Source organism: Cetorhinus maximus, chromosome 16 (assembly GCF_964194155.1).
Source record: "Cetorhinus maximus chromosome 16, sCetMax3.hap1.1, whole genome shotgun sequence".
NCBI lineage: Eukaryota > Metazoa > Chordata > Chondrichthyes > Lamniformes > Cetorhinidae > Cetorhinus > Cetorhinus maximus.
In genome coordinates this window covers 31,384,282-31,400,565 of record NC_135894.1, presented here as the reverse complement: position 1 = coordinate 31,400,565, position 16,284 = coordinate 31,384,282, and the positions used below count along the sequence as shown (strand labels likewise).

General features: G+C 41.0%; 1 protein-coding gene across 1 annotated transcript in view; it reads left to right on the top strand.

Annotated features, from left to right (window-relative positions):
* dgkh (diacylglycerol kinase, eta) overlaps positions 1 to 16,284 on the top strand; it is a 675,016-nt gene that overhangs the window by 281,375 nt on the left and 377,357 nt on the right. The window contains 1 exon segment of the mRNA XM_078559610.1: positions 13,809 to 13,919. Coding sequence (XP_078415736.1) covers positions 13,809 to 13,919 — 111 coding nt within the window.

The following is a 16,284-nucleotide window of genomic DNA, read 5'->3' as shown; positions in this document are numbered from 1 at the left end:
TTTGTGTGTGTTCAGGTGACTCAGCAGGCCAATCCTGGAACCACAGGTCTTTGAGCAGAGGGGACAAGAGGAAAGGGGCTTCTTGAGCTATGGTTCTGCTCTCACTCCTTCTGCTTTTGTCACTGATCTGCAGCAGAGTTTATACAGTCAGTTTCCAACTGTGTTGCGGCTGAGGTGCCTGGCATGGTTAGCGGCAAGTTCCTCTCACACACTGATGTCAATTTGTCCCCTTTTCAATCACACCTTCATACTGTCTTTAAAACATTTCCTTCATCCTCCTTCAGATCGGGTGACATCCTTAAGTTGTAAAAAGAGGATCTTTCATGGAAGCTGCTTATTTTGCATGTGGTTGCAGTGTCCAGACCAGTAGAGATGATTTCGCATGGCCAGGGTTGTGAAGCTCAAGAAATTGTTTTCAGTGAGGATGCTGGAGTTTGTTCACCTTCTTCCCACTTGACTTGGAGTATCCTGTGGAGACACCGCTGGTGGAAATTCTCCAGCACCCAGAGAGGTATCTTTGGTACATGACCCAAGTCTCACTGCCATACAGAAGCATTGTATACTAAAGCGTGTTATGGAGATCCCTGTTGTTGAAGTCCCAGCTGCACAATTTTTGGAAGTGTGCGCTGGGGCAGCTGATTCTGTGTTAGATCTCCTCTTTGATAGTGACCTTTTAAGAAAGATAGCTGCCTTTCAATGGTTCACTGGCTCCTAAAGCTTCCTAATCAATAACAACAGCTAGAGGTGTAGGTGCATGTCTGGGGGAGGGATGGTGGGAATTTTGGTTTTGCTGATGGTGAGAGACCAACCATTTTGAATGTGGCATCGAAGAGGTTGCGGTGGTCTGAATGTCACTTGTGTGGGCCACAACTGTGCGGTCATTGGTATATTGTAAGCCGTGGATATGCTGGAGGTCACCTTAGAAGACTAAGCTGGTGCTCAGCCTGTCGAAGTTGAAAAGCTTGCTGCCGAGTTGAAACTCAATCATGACCGCTTGTGGAGGAAGATTACAAATGAGTTCCATGTCCTGGCTGAGGTAGATAGTGAAGAGAGTTGGCACAGTCACACAGCCTTGCTTATAGCCTGTCTGAATACGAGTGGGCTCTGTCTCCAATCCATTGCAAGTCACGATTATAGTCATAATATCATGCAGGAGCAGCAGGACAGTAACAAGTTTTGCTTGAAGTCAAAGGGCTTCACGCTTGATGGAGTCAAAGGTGTTTGACAGATCAATACAGACCATGTAGAGCTCTTTGCATTGTTCCAGACTCTTTTCTTGGATTTGTTGAGTAACAAAGATCATGTCAGTGTTTTCCCTGGAAGCCAGATTGGGCCTCTGAAAGTGTGTCTTCACTGACGAGTAAGAAGTGGTTTAAGAGGTTTCGTGTGCGAATCTTCCCCACAGTGGATAGAAGGGATGTGCTTCTATGGTTCCCACAAGTTGAATTATCACCCTTTTTGAAAAGTGAAACAATGAAGGCATTGTAAAGTAGGGAGGTAGGACCTCTTCTTCAGATTTTTGTAAGAAGGTCTGAGAGTTTGAGTGAGAGTTTAAAGATCTCTGCAGGAATGTTGTTTGGACCACATGCCTTGTTATTTTTCATCTGTTTGGATAACCTATCGTATCTCAGCAAGTGTTGGCAGCATATCCAAATTTCAATCCGACTGCAGCCTTCATAGCTGTTGACATGCACCCTAGTGTTGTTCGCCTGTTCTGCTGTTGAGGACTTGAAACGTGTATTTTAATTGAGGTTTGCAGCTCTAGATCATCCCGGATCAGCTTAGCAGGCTTATCTGGTGCAGGTTTTAGCTGGGATGGTCTTGGTGGAAAGACAAGCTGTGAGCAGAGCCATAACCAGTCCACCTCCCTGGGATGTGAGGCCCAGGACCAGTGGGAAGGTGCTACTCAGCAGAGCCCTTAATCAGAGACTTGGTTTCACATCTCTGTGTTACATTTCTTTTCAGTTCTTCCCCTCTCCCCTGCCCTGCTTCCCACAGCCTCTCCTGAAGTCAATAAATATTTTAAATTCATTTTGAGCTTTTATGAAAACCATATTTGCCTCCCTACACAGACACTTGCCTTTAAGCTGTCATATCCCTTTAAATTTGTGGATGGCAACACTTTTACATCATTTCAGATTATTTTGTGAAGATAAAGGAGGCATTGTAACATGGTTCATTTAAACTATTTGGAGGAGGAATTTTTAAAAATCTAGTTTGAGGCAGAGGATTTATTAATGTTATGTTTGCAATGAACTTCAAGTATCAATAAAGCATTGAATAATATTTTAATAAGTCAAAATTGCTAAGTATCCCTTACAGTAGTCTAGATTCCAGGGGATATCTTGATAATTGATATTGTTAGCTGTTACAAGCCTGGCTGTTTCCTGTTTAGTTTCAGAAGTTGCCTATCCGTTTGATTGGTTTCGTGCAGTCTTTATAGCTTAATGTTGCATTTCTGTATAGTAATAAGGATTTCACAGAGCTTGATAGACACATTCCCTGCTCTTACTCCCATTGAGGAGCTGTACTCGAAGGGAGTGCAGGTCAACAATGAGGCTACAAACACTAGTGTGAAGCAGTGTTCTATCAATCACGGCTCTCCACTGGAAGCATCGGATTGGTGAATTCATCCTGCAGTATATACCTGCCCCCCAGCACATTACAGTTAGGAATCTCATTTGTTAGGTCGTCGACCTGAAATGTTGATTCTGTTTGTCAGTTTTCCTCTCCGCAAATGCTGCGTGAGCTGCTGAGTATTTCCAACATTTTCTGTTTTTATTTCAGACTTTTTAAGGGTTTGGCTGGAGTTTGGGATTGGTGTATTCATCCTACAGTAAATAAAAGCAAAGTACCCAGTGGTGAATGAAAGCCAGGGTACAAGTGATAAACATAGTACTTGAGTTTTGCCATTAGAATTCCTGATATCACCTTGAGTGCTTGCTCACAGCCATGAGTTTTCACTGACAACCATCTAGTATTCTTAGTGTAATTATGTCACAATCACACAGTATGTTCAAAGGAACTCCTGTTGATGTGCCAGACATTGAGCCTTTTCTTTCTCCCCACAGCTTAGTGCCAAATTGACACTTGTGAATGCTGCACTTCAGGACAGTGTTGAGACACTGACGCTCTGACATTTATATCATTTTGTGCTAATATTTACATCTTTGGCAACTGAGTAAAGTATAGTTCTCTGCAAGAAAACCTGGTTATGATTAGCTAAATTGCTAGATTCCCTTTCAAACTCTTGCTATGTCCATTGTGCATTAGTGTGGATATTTTATGTCAGAAAGGACTTCTACTTGTGTAGCATCTTTCATGACCTTAGCATGTACCCAAAGCACTTCAGTCAATGAAATACCTTTGAAATGTTTTGACTGTTTCAAGGTAGAAAATGCAGCAGACAGTTTTCACAGAGGAAAATTCCACAAACAGCAATGTGATCCCTGACTTTTAATCTACTTTTAATTTGTCAAGGGATAAATTTTGGCCAGGACACTACGAGAACGGCACTCTCTGAAGAAGAACAGGGGAGTTATCCCCAGTAGCCTGGCCAACTTATCTCTCAACCAACACAAGTGAAAAACATGATCTGGTCATTATCACATTGCTGTTTGTCGAACCTTGCTCTGTGCAAATTTGCAACAGTATTCCCATATCACAGTAGCGGACTCCAGTTTAAAAATATGTCATTGGTTGTAAATTACATTGAGTCTTCCTGAGGTTATGAAAGCTGCCATACAAATGCAAGCTTTTTTCATTATGAAGGTGTGATGTTAGTATTGTAGATGTATATTGGGCTTTGCTGTTGGAGCAGTTAATCTGCTTGTTGGCGAGCGAAAGGAGAGGAGACTGTGGCCCTGTGAGGGAGGAGAGACACAGGTAAAAGCCAGGAGAGAGGTTTTGGAGGGTGTGTGAGGGATTGAAGGTAGTGGGGTAGGCTAGATACAGAGCAGATTTGGTGGCAGCAATGGGAAGGAATGAGTAAGAAGAAAGAAAGGCTGTGAGAGGTACTTGATCCCGGAGATCAGGGACTGAAGCAGTGGCAAAAGCTGGAAGAAGTAGAGACCAAAATTACACCGGAGGCAACAGCAGCAAGGGATGGGAGGTCAAAATAAAAAATATAGATAAAATTAAAAACATTGAGAAATTGCAGTGAATGGAAAATTGGTGAGAAAATGGGTCTAGTTCTATAGCACTTCTAGTGTTAGGAGGACTGAATAGCAGGCAATTGTATGAACAATGAAATATACTGGAGGCACCCCTCACTGTCACACTTCAAATCTGGAGAGGCATTACAGCAGCAGCTAGGTGAGACAAATAGGAGTTCTCAGGAATTGTAATATGTTAGAGATTGATGTGTATCACAGGGTTGGATTTTAAATCTCTGCAGAGATATTTTATCTTCAGTTTTCAGTAATAACCTTTTCATGAAAAGGACTTGATTCACAATTCACAACTAGGTAATTGGGGATTATATCCTTCAGATAGTAAATTTAAAACTGGAAACATGACCTGGGGTCACAACCAATTATCTTGATTGTGCGTTTTCCTCAGAAAATTGCCCATCCTAAATTTCTAAGTAAGTTATTGCAACTTAAAATAAGAACACTCTTTGTTTTTAGTTTGTCTGTTTGGATTAATTATGTCCATTTTGATTTTCAATTTTATCTCCTTCTCTTCCCTTTCCCCACCACTTAGATCCTTGAACTTTTTAAATAGTTAGTTCTTTGTCTCCTTTTCCTCATTCTGTTTCATATGGCCAATAGTGACTGCCATCATATTTTTTTAAAAATTGGACTGGATTTTGCTAGTTCCCTGTTCTGTGTCTTCTCTTGTACAGTTACAGATAGCACAGACTTATAAGGATGACTTTCTGTTGGCCCACAGCTAAAAATAGTAGGTCAGTGACCTGAAACCAATACAGCTGTTGGCTGCTCAATGGTAGCAGTCAATGTGAGGACTGGATGAATTCAGCAGTTTATACAGAAGCTTAAAACGTAAACTGAAAGCAGAGCATAAATACACAGTAGGTATTAGAGATGTAGATCTTTTGATTTTTTTCCTTGGTTATAATGTTATTCAGTGATCGGGCATTCTCAGTGTGGAGCCTAACTCAAAAAGATGTGTCAGAGATAGGGCTGGAATACTGCTGATTGTGGGACATGCACTCCTGCCTAATGAGGCTCAGTGATGGGAGGACAGGCTTGTTGAATTACCTATCATGCATAGCACAGAAGTAGGCCATTTGGTCCATCTGATCCATGTCACTATTAATTCTGCACATGAGCCTCCTCCCATTTTACTTTATCTAACTCTGCCAACATATCCTTCTTTTCCTTTCTTCCTCATGTCCTTATCCAGCTTTCACTTCAATGCATCTATGCCATTCGTCGCACCCACTCTTTGTTGTAACGAGTTCCACACTTACAGCACTCTAAATAAAAACGTTCGTCCTGAATTCCTGATAGAAATTGTAAGTGACTATTTTATATTTATGGCCGTTATTTGTGATCTTCCCAAAAGTGGAAATACTTTTTCAATGCCTATCCTATTAAATCCCCTCAAAGGGCAGAATTTAACAGGTGGCAGGGTTTCCTACCCCACCATCTGAAGAATCGGTAGGGAGCTCATCCCTGCCAATGCCGACTGCCCCTCAGCCACTTAATGGGATTGAAACATTTCTCTGCAGCTGACAGCAAGAGTCCTGAAGGCTGTGTTGCCTGCCCAGTGCCAGGGTTCGGGACATCTGCACTGGGCTGGAAAGGAACTTGCAGTGGATAGGGGAGGATCCAGTTTTTGTGGTCCATGTGTACTAGTGAGATAGATAGGACTAGGAAAGATGTTCTGCATAGGGAGTGTGAGCAGCTAGGAGCTAAATTAGAAAGCAGAACCTTTAAAGTTAATAATCTCTGATTATTACCTGAGCCACGAGCAAATTAGCATAGGGTAAATAAGATTAGAGAAGTGATTGCGTGGCTGAAAGATTGGTGTTGGAGAAATGGTTCTGATTCCTGGGGCACTGGTACCAATACTGGGGAAAGTGGCTGCTGTACGGTTGGGACGATCTTCACCTGAACCGTGCTGGGACCAGTGTTCTGGCGAGTCATATAACTAAGGCGGTAGAGAAATCTTTAGACAAAATAGTGGGGGAAGTGGGGAAGGGATCATGTGAGAGGGGACATGGTAAATCAAAGGGAAACAACGAGTTAAAAGAGCAAAGTAGCAATTTGGGTAATGATGACCAGAGTGTGGCAGGAAGGGACACAGCATACAAATTTAAGAGTGCACCAGCACATAAGGCTATGGATTGCAAAAATGGTAAGATGACAGAACTGAAGGCTCTGTATCTGAATGTGCACAGTATTCATAACAAAATTGATTAATTATTAGCACAGATAGAAATAAGTATGTATGATCTGATAGCCATTACCGAGACTTGGTTGCAAGGTGACCAAGCTGGGACCTGACTATGGAAGGCTATTTAACATTTTGAAAAGACAAGAAGAGAGGAAAAGGTGGTGAGCTAGCTCTGTAATTAAGTATGCCATTGGTACAGTAGTGAGAGATAACATTAGCTCGAAAGAGCAAGATATAGAATCAGTTTGGGTAGCGATAAGAAATAGGAAAGGTAAGAGGTCACTTGTGGGAGTAGTTTTATAGGTCCCCTAACAGTGTTACACTTTGGGATGGCGCACACTGGAAGAAACAAATGGGATGTGTAAGAAACATGCCGCAATAACCATGGGTAACTTTAATTTACATGCAGATTGGGCAAATCAGATTGACAAAGGTAGCCTGAAAAATGAGTTCATAGAGTGTATTTGGAACGATTTTGTAGAGCAGTACATTCTAGAGCCAACCAGGGAGTAGGCTATTCTAGACCTGGTAATGTGAAATGAGACAGGATTAATCAATAACCTCATGGTAAAGGAGACTCTAGGTGACAGTGATCATAACATGATAGAATTTCACGTTTAGTTTGAAGGGGAGAAGTGTGGGTCTAGTTCTAGTAGTTTAAACCTAAATAAAGGTATGAAGGCATAGCTGGGCAACGTGAACTGGGAAACTAGGTTGAAAAGTAGGGCAGTAGCGATGCAGTGGCAGACCTCTAAGGATATATTTAATAACACTCAGCCAAGAATTATCCCAGTGAGAGAGAAAGAGACTTTGAGAAGGATGCATCATCCATGGCTAAACAAAGAAGTTAAGGGTTGTATCAAATTGAAAGACATACAGTAAAAATCTGCAAAGATTAATGGTAGGCCAGAATATTGATCAGATTTTAAGAATCAGCAAAGAACAACTAAAGAAAAATTAAGAGGGAGAAAGTAGAGTATGAGAGAAAGCTAGCTGGTATATAAAAACAGATAGTGAGAGTTTCTGCAAGTATTTAATTAGGAAAAGAATAACTAAAGCTAATGTTAGTCCTCCAGAGAGAGGGTCTGAGGGATTGATAATGGAAAAATAGGAATGGTGGAGGTGTTTAACAGGTATTTTGCATCTGTCTTCACTGTAGAAGGCTTAGAAAACTTCCCACAGATACTTGAAAATCAAGAGATGAAAGACAGGGAGGAACTTAAAACAATTACCATCACCAGAGAAAATGTGCAGGGCAAACCATTAGACCTAAAGGCTGACATGCTCCCAGAACCAAATGGACCACATCTTCGGCTCTTAAAAGAAATGGCTGCAGAGATAGTAGGTATATTGGTTATAATCTTCCAGATTTCCTTAGATTCTGGAAAGGTCCCAGTAATTTGGAAAAATGGCAAATATAAGACATTTATTCAAGAAAGGCAGGGGAGACAGAATGCAGGAAACGTTAGGCCAGTTAGCCTAATATCTGTCATAGGGAAATTGCTGGAATCCATTATTAATGAGGTAATAGTGAGATGTTTAAAAATTATGTATGGGATCAGACAGAGTCAGCATAGTTTTGTGAAAGGGAAATCATGTTTAACTAATTTATTAGAGTTTTCTTTGAGGAAGTAACAGGCAAGGTGGATTACCTGTAGATGTGGTGTACTTGGATTTCCAAAAGGCATTTGAAAAGGTGCCACATCAAAGGTTACTACACAAGATAAGAGAACATAATGTGGGGGTAACATTTTGGCATGGATAAAGTATTGGTTAACTAACAGGAAGCAGAGAGAAGGGATAAATAGGTCTTTTGGGGTTGGGATAGTGGAGTGCCACAGGAATCAGTGCTGGTGTCTCAACTATTTACAATCTACATCAATGATTTGGATGAAGGGACTGAGTGAATGGTAACTAAATTTGCCGATGACACCAAGATAGGTAGGAAAGTAAGTTGTCAAGAGGAGGTAGAGAATCTGCAAAGGGTTATAGACAGGTTATGTGAGTAGGCAAAATGTTGGTAGATGGAGTATAATGTGTGAAAATGTGAACTTATCCACTTTGGCAGGAAGAATAGAAAAGCAGCATATTATTTAAATGGAGCGAGATTACAGAGCTGTGAGGTACAGAGGGATCTGGGTGTCCTAGTACATAAATCACAAAAAGTTAGCATGCAGGTACAGCAAGTGATTAGGAAGGCAAATGGAATTTTGGCATTTAATGCAAGGGGAATGGAATATAAAAGTAGGGAAATTTTACTGCAGTTGCACAGGGCCTGGTGAGACCACATTTCGAGCAATGTGTACAGTTTTGGTCTCATTTCTTGAAAAAAGATATAATTGTGTTAGAAGCAGTTCAGAGAAGGTTCACTCGACTCATCCCTGCGATGGGGGACTTAACTCATGAAGAAAGGTTGAACAGGTTGAGCTTATACCCATTGGAGTTTAGAAGAATGAGCAATGATCTTATGGAACCATATAATGTAAGATCCTGAGGGGACTTGATTGAGTGGATAGCAGGAGGATGTTTCCTCTTGTGACAGAGACTAGAATGAGGGGACAGTTTAACAATAAGAAGTTTCCTTTTAAGACAGATGAGAGAAATAGTTTCTCTCAGAGGGCCGTTAGTTTGTGGAATTCTCTTCCTCAGAGGAGGTAGAGTCATTGAATTTGTTCAAGGCTGAGTTAGATAGATTTTTGAAATTCAAGTGAGTCAAGGGTTACTGGGGGGCAGACAGGAAAGTGAAGTTGAGGCCACAAGCAGATCAGCCGTGATCTTATTGAATGGCGGAGCAGGCTTGAAGGGCTGAATGGCCTACTCCTGCTCCCATATCCTATGTTCCTCTGCTTTGCAGAGCATTAATTGGCTGGAGGTGAGACTTCCACCCCACACTCAGGAGGAAGTCCACATCTACCCTGTCAAGTCCCCTCAGGATCTTAAAGGTTTCAATCCAGTGGCCTCTTATTCTTCTAAACTCCAGCGGATACAAGCCTCACCTGTCCAGCCTTTCCTCAAGACAATCCTCCCATTCCTGGTATTAGTCTAGTAAACCTTCTCTAAACTGCTCCCAACATATTTAGATCTTGCCTTAAATAAGGTGATCAATACTGTACACAGTACTCCAGATGTAGTCTCACCAATGCCCTGTACAACTGAAGCATAACCTCCTTACTCTGGTATTCAATTCCCCTCGCAATAAACGTTAATATTCTATTAGCTTTGCTAATTACTTGCAGTATCTGTATACTAATCTTTTGCATTTCATGCACTAGGACACCCATCTTCCTCTGCATCTGAGAGCTCTGTGATGTCTCACCATTTAGATAATATGCTCCTTTTTATTTTTCCTGCCAAAATGGACAATTTCACCTCTTCCCCACATTATACTCCATTTGCCAGATCTTCGCCCACTCACCTAACCTATCTATATCCTTTTGTAGCCTCCTCTTCACAATTTACTTTCCTACCCATCTTTGTTTTATCAGCAAATTTAGCAACCATACATTCATCCAAGTCATTTATATAAATTGTAAAGAGTTGAGGCCCCAGCATTGATCCCTGTGGCGCACCAATTGTTACATCAACCAAAAAGTGACCTATTTATGCCTACTCGGTTTCATGTTAGCTCACCGATCTTCTATCCATGTCAACGTTACCCCCTACACCATGAGCTTTTATTTTCCACAATAACCTTTGATGTAGCACCTTATCAAATGCCTTCTGAAAATCTAAGTGCAGTACATCCCCAGTTCCCCTTTATCCACAGCACGTTACTTCTTTAAAGAACTCCACTAAATTGGATAAATATGATTTCACTTTCACAAAACCATATTGACTCTGCCATTACCTTGAATTTATCTAAGTGCCCTGCTGTAACATTTTTAATAATAGCTTCTAACATTTTCCCTATGATGGACGTTAAGCTGGTTTCAATGGCAGGAGGCTGCGGGAGGTATAGTGTGAGCCATGGTGCAGAGGTGGAAATCACCTTGAGGGTATCAGTTGGTTTGGCTAGAATCTATTGAATTGAATTGTTGGTTGCAATCTTTGCAAGATGTTAGGGGACAAATGTAACTCACTTCCTTTTCAGTAACCAAGTAATAGAAAGGGAAAATGTTGGAAACACTCAGGTTAGGCAGCATCTGTGGAAAAAGGAAATTAGGTTTAACATTTTGGGTTGATCACCCTTTCATCAGGAGATTGTTCTAGCTGAACTTTCTGCTATTAAATCCTTAGCATAATATTTAGGAAGCTATTCACCCAGTATTGATTTGTTGTTGTCTTTTAGCTACATACACAGATATATGAGAGCTTAGAGTTTAGCAAATTGAGATTGGAAACAAATTTTCCTACTCAGTACAATATGATTCTTGAAAGTGTAATTGATTGTGAAAGTGATCGCTTCTTGGATGAAGATTTCTCGCTGTATTCATAGTGTGTGAAGGGAGGCACAAAGCTGCCAGATTCTGATTAAGGCTAGCTTTTCTTTTCTAGTCACTCGATGCCCAGGCAGTGTTACCAAACAAAGTGTTGCTAATGCTTATCTTGGAAAAGGAAAGCAGAGCAATCTGCCTCATGGGCTACTAGTGCCGGTTTTTACAATTGCAGGAACAGTTGTCAGTTTTGTTTCATTCATCTTTTGTCACTCTGCAACATCGTTCTGCCCTACAACCCTCTGAGATCTTTGCACTCATCCAATTCTCCCACCTTGAGCATCCTCATTTCTTTTGTTCCAGCATTGGTAGGAATGCTACCAATTCCTTTCCAATTGCCTGGCTCTTTTTAGAGAAATTCCCAAGTCTAGTTGTGAAGACACAAACTAGGAAGTTTTTGGCAGAGACTATTTATTGCCGAGCTTACTTCTCTACTCTAACATAATCTCCCTTTGTGCTGGCTGACTCTTCTTTATATACACATCTGAGTATAATTAACTAATCAATACCCAACACCTGTTAACTTTATGACCTTAAACTACTGGGTATTTAACATCCATCAACACTACCTGTTAGGTTAACTGCTCCTAAGATCTGGAATTTCATCCCTAAACCACTCCATTTCTTTATTTCTCTTTTCTTAAAAATCCTACCCTTTGTCTAAGGCTTTGTCCATGTTCTATTTACTTAAGTGGTCAGTGTCAAATTTTCTCTGGTAACACTCCGACACCTTATTAAAGATATTATATCAATGCAAGTTTTTATTGTTGAATGACCAGTTAATTTTTTTGGGGGAGCAATTGATTGAGGGATAGATAGTGGTGAGGACTCCCAGAAATCTCCCTGCTCTTGAAGCAGTAACACAGGATCTTACATATCCACTTGAACAAGGCAAACGATGATTGGTTTAATGTTGCATCTGAAAGGCATCATGTCCAATGATATAGCACTTCCTCCATTAGTATAAACCTAAATTGTGTTCAAGTCCTCAAGCGAGGCTTGAACCCTTGGCCTGTTAGCTCAGAAGGTGAAAGTGCTCCCAGCACCCAACTGAGCTGATGCAAAAAAAAAATCCTGTTTATGATTCTAAAAAAAGTTAGATTCTTTAATAAGGGGCGTGATAGGAGGGTTGCACTTTTTCATGTAAGCAAGAATTAATGTTTACAGTCAATATACAACACATAGACGTCAGGGATAATTCTTACCTCTTTGGATTGTAAAATAACTGGAGTATTAATTAAGACAATATTAAGCTTTAATAGCTGTTTGGCAACCAAGACCACAAGCACAACCTTCAGATTGTGTTTTATTTTTGGTATATAAAACTCTCTATAGAGAGAACTTGCCTCACCTGTTTTCCCTTTTATACATCCAATGAGTACTTATCTAGTTTATGTGTGAATGGATTCAGGAGATATAAGGTAGTATTTTCCACTTTGCAGATGCTAACGCAGGCTAACATCACTAGAAAGAAAGTCTTGCACTTATGTAGTGCATTCTAGGACTTCCCAAAGCTTTTTAGCTAAATAAGTACATTTTCGAAGTGTAGTCACTGTTGGAAGGTAGGAAATGCAGCAACAATTTGCACACCGCAAGCTGCCACAAACAGCGATATTATAACAGCCAGATAATCTGCTTTCGTGATGTTGATTTGGGGATAAATATTGGCCAAGACACGAGGTGAACTTTCCTGCTCTTCCTCGAGATACTGCTGTGGGATCTTTCCCATTCACCGAAGAGGGGATTAACATCTCCTCCAAAAAAACGACAGCTCCAATGGTGCAGCACTCCCTCGGTGCAGCACTGGAGTGTCAGCTGAGACATGTGCTGAAGTGTCTTGGGTGGGACTTGAACCCATGACAGAGGGGAGAATGCGAACGCTATTTGTTGTGAACTTTCAGGATTATGTTGATATTCGCCTACTGCTTATACAACTGCAGCACTTACAGACATCACTCTGAAGTCACTCTGTATGAGAGAAATATTGGCCAGAATTTTACACACTCCCACAACCCTGGACATGGGCTGATTTTGTAGTTGGGTGGTAGGAAGATGTAACATTGGGAGGAATAGTGGGAAAAGCTGTGCCTGTTGCCTTCTCACTGGCGTTTTGCCAATAATGGAACAGGTGGTGGGTGGTCTGTCTGGCCTTAGGCTATTTGAGAACCTTAACTGACCAATTAATGGCCACATAAGGTCCTCTTCCCGTTGCTGTTGGTATTTTACCAGTGACGGATTGGCACCTCGCCACATGGAGAGACCATCCAGTAAAACCTGGATGGTCTTTCTAATCAGCACCCTGTGGGCTATTAAGGGCCCTCCAACTGCAGGTACTGTCCTGTGGTAATTATGGTTTTATCTAATGTGTAATATACCTTTAAGAAGAATGCTGTTAAGGAAGATCACATGATCTTTAGTAACCAATAGAAGAGTAGCGCAGGCTACCTCTGTAGTTAGTAGTCAGTAGTGTAGAGATAGGGTTTGAAGTGAAAACGCACATGTAGTTGCTGCTCAGTACCTTTGTAAATAAACATAATGTTTTCTACCTAAGAAGTGTCTGCTGATCAACTCTATCAATAATACCAACTCGGCCACCACTTACAACAAGCGTGTGACGAGGATCCGCGGGATCCAACATGTCCCCACTGGAAGAACCTCCCTCTCTGCCAGGACTTGCCTGGTTGACACTGGGGTCTCCAACCCTACTTACCTTTACACTACCTCAATATCTGCTGCTCTGGGGCCTGCCACAGTCCCAGTAGTGGCCACCGTCCTGGTGGCACTGCTGGGCTTAAAGAGCTGCCGGCCCTCTGATTAGTTGGCAGTTCTTGGAAAGGTGGGACATCTTGCCTCAGAGGCAGAAGTCAGACAATTAACTGCCTGAGGACGGTAAAGTTCGATTAGGGCCCCCAGAGCATTTTCTGGCTGGTGGGCGGGGCTACAGACAATATTGATTTTGAGAATTTCTGTCTGCTCAGTTGCTTTTAGTGTTGTGTTTTAATTTATTTGCAGACAAGTATAAAAGAAGGATTTTTACTGAAGCAAACCAGCTCATTTCAACGTTGGAAAAGAAGATATTTCAAGCTGCGGGGGAGGACTCTTTATTATGCCAAGGATTCAAAGGTAAGGATTGAGACACAGAAGATATTCAACCCCTTGTTACCTTGCTGATTTGCGTTGATCATAAACTTAGGAAGTGAATTGATCACCTGCTCAGCAATCCCCACCACTTTAAAAGAGAGACTTGTATTTATATAGCACCTTTCACCACCTCAGTTCATCCCAATGCACTTCATAGCCAATTAAATACTTGTGAAGTGTAGTCACTGTTCTAATGTAGGAATTGCAGCAGTTAATTTATACACAACAATATCCACAGAAGAGCGATGTGATGATGACCACATAACCTGTTTCAGCGATGTAGCTTGCAGGATCATTACTGGTCAGGATGTGGGGCAGAAATCTTTTGCTTTTCTTTGAAATAGGTGATCATGTGATCTTTAGTGTAAACCAGAGAGGGGAGGCACAAAGCCACCTGTGCAAGTTGCTTTTTAAAAATACATAAACTTTGGACTTAACAGCCTCCTCAGTGCAACAGGTGACCGGATAATATTTAGTACATTTATGTTCCACTCGTACTTTCAGATTCCCAAAGTGCTAGTCGTGTGTGGTCAAATGACAACCTCTTAAAATAGTTTCACATTGGCCAACATGACTGCTCAATCAATATCTTTGGTACCTCACACTGACTTGCAGTTTTCCATTCTGCTTGTCTGTGGGCTTACAGCCTTTGTTTAGTGTTTGACACCTGCTGTTCACGAAGCCTATTGCACATTGTGAAAATTACTGATCTACATGAAAGCTTATTCAGTAAATAAATGCATTGAATTATCTATTTCCATGAATGAGCTTACTAACTAAGCTCCCATGTCATGACCCTTTGTTTGGGTTAAATGTTCCCCTTATCTTTTATTATCCTGTTTATACCATGTATTTAAAAGATTTGTAAAGCTAATCTAAGTATTTTCATTTTGAATTTTTTATTAAAAACTTTTAATTATAATAATGAGATCGCTGCCATGGACTCTTCTAGGAGCACTAGCTAAGCAATAACGATCACCAGGAGACATTAGTATGAACTGTAAACTGACCCGATTAAATTTTGTATTAATGAGGAGTCCTGACTCACGTTTTTTTGAGTTCCAGTGTGGCCAGTTTATGCAATTATATCAGGGCCAATTTCACACAAAAGGAAAGCTTTGTATTTATACAGCATTTCACAACCTTTCCAAAGCACTTTATAGCCAATAAAATACTTGAGAAGTGCAGTCACTGCTACAATATAGGAAATGCAGCAGACACTTTGTGTGCAGCAAGATCCTGTAAACAGCACTGGATAATGATCCGATTATCTGCTTTTTAGCAACTCTGGTTGAGGGATAAATATTGGCCAGCACACTGGTCAGAACTCATCTTCTCTATTTCAGAATAGTGCCCTGGGAACTTTGATTTTCACTTGAAAGGGCAGGGAACTCGGTTTTAACATTTCAACTGAAAGAAAGCACCTTCAACATTGCAGCACTCCCTCACTCCTGCACTAGACTCTCAGCCTAGAATTTATGCTTGGGTACCTGGAGTGGAGCCTGAATCCAGGACCTTCTGGTTCAGAGATGAGAGTGCTTGCATGACATGCTTTATGATCAAGGGTTGGGGAATTGTGGAAATTGCACTTGCTATTTTATACTCGAGACTTGTGAGTGAAGCTTCCCACTGGTGGCACACATTCATTAACCGCCCCAAATACCAAATCCTTCACCAGTCGAATTGGTATGTTTGACGTAAGTATGGTATCTAATTCTTCCCAAAACAAAACCTGAAAATGCTGAAAATATATAGCAGGCCGATCGACATCTGCAAAGAGAAATGGAAGATTAGTGTTTCAACTTTCATCAAACTTATATTAACTTGAAACAAATAAACCTGCACTTCCTTTAATCATTGTATAGTTTGTACAGATGTAACTCATAAGGTTGCGCTGCATGTCAGAGTTTACAGTGCAAATCTAAGATCCCCAGTTGTGAATAAAATTCGTTTGGTGTGTGCATCACTTTGATAAGATAACTAAGACAATGGCATCAATAATAACAAGTTAGTTATCCACAGTAATAAGGCAGTAAGTACAAATAATGAATATTACCCCAATCTTTAGAGAACAGGAGACCACATGGTGAAACTGTCCAGTTCTTTGCTCCTGTTCTGACCTTCCCCATTCAGGCAGTCTCCTTTCTATACCCACAGCTCCATGTGGTTTCTACATGACCATTACACACACCCTCAGCCACCGTAGTGACATCTTAGCCCATGAACACATGCTCCTGTTTGTTTCTTCTGGATTATTTTCAGCAGCATCCCAGCAAGCACCACTTAAACTACACTGCAGAGGGATAATTTAGGATTACAGCTGTGAACTTTAGTTATTTCTGTTGTG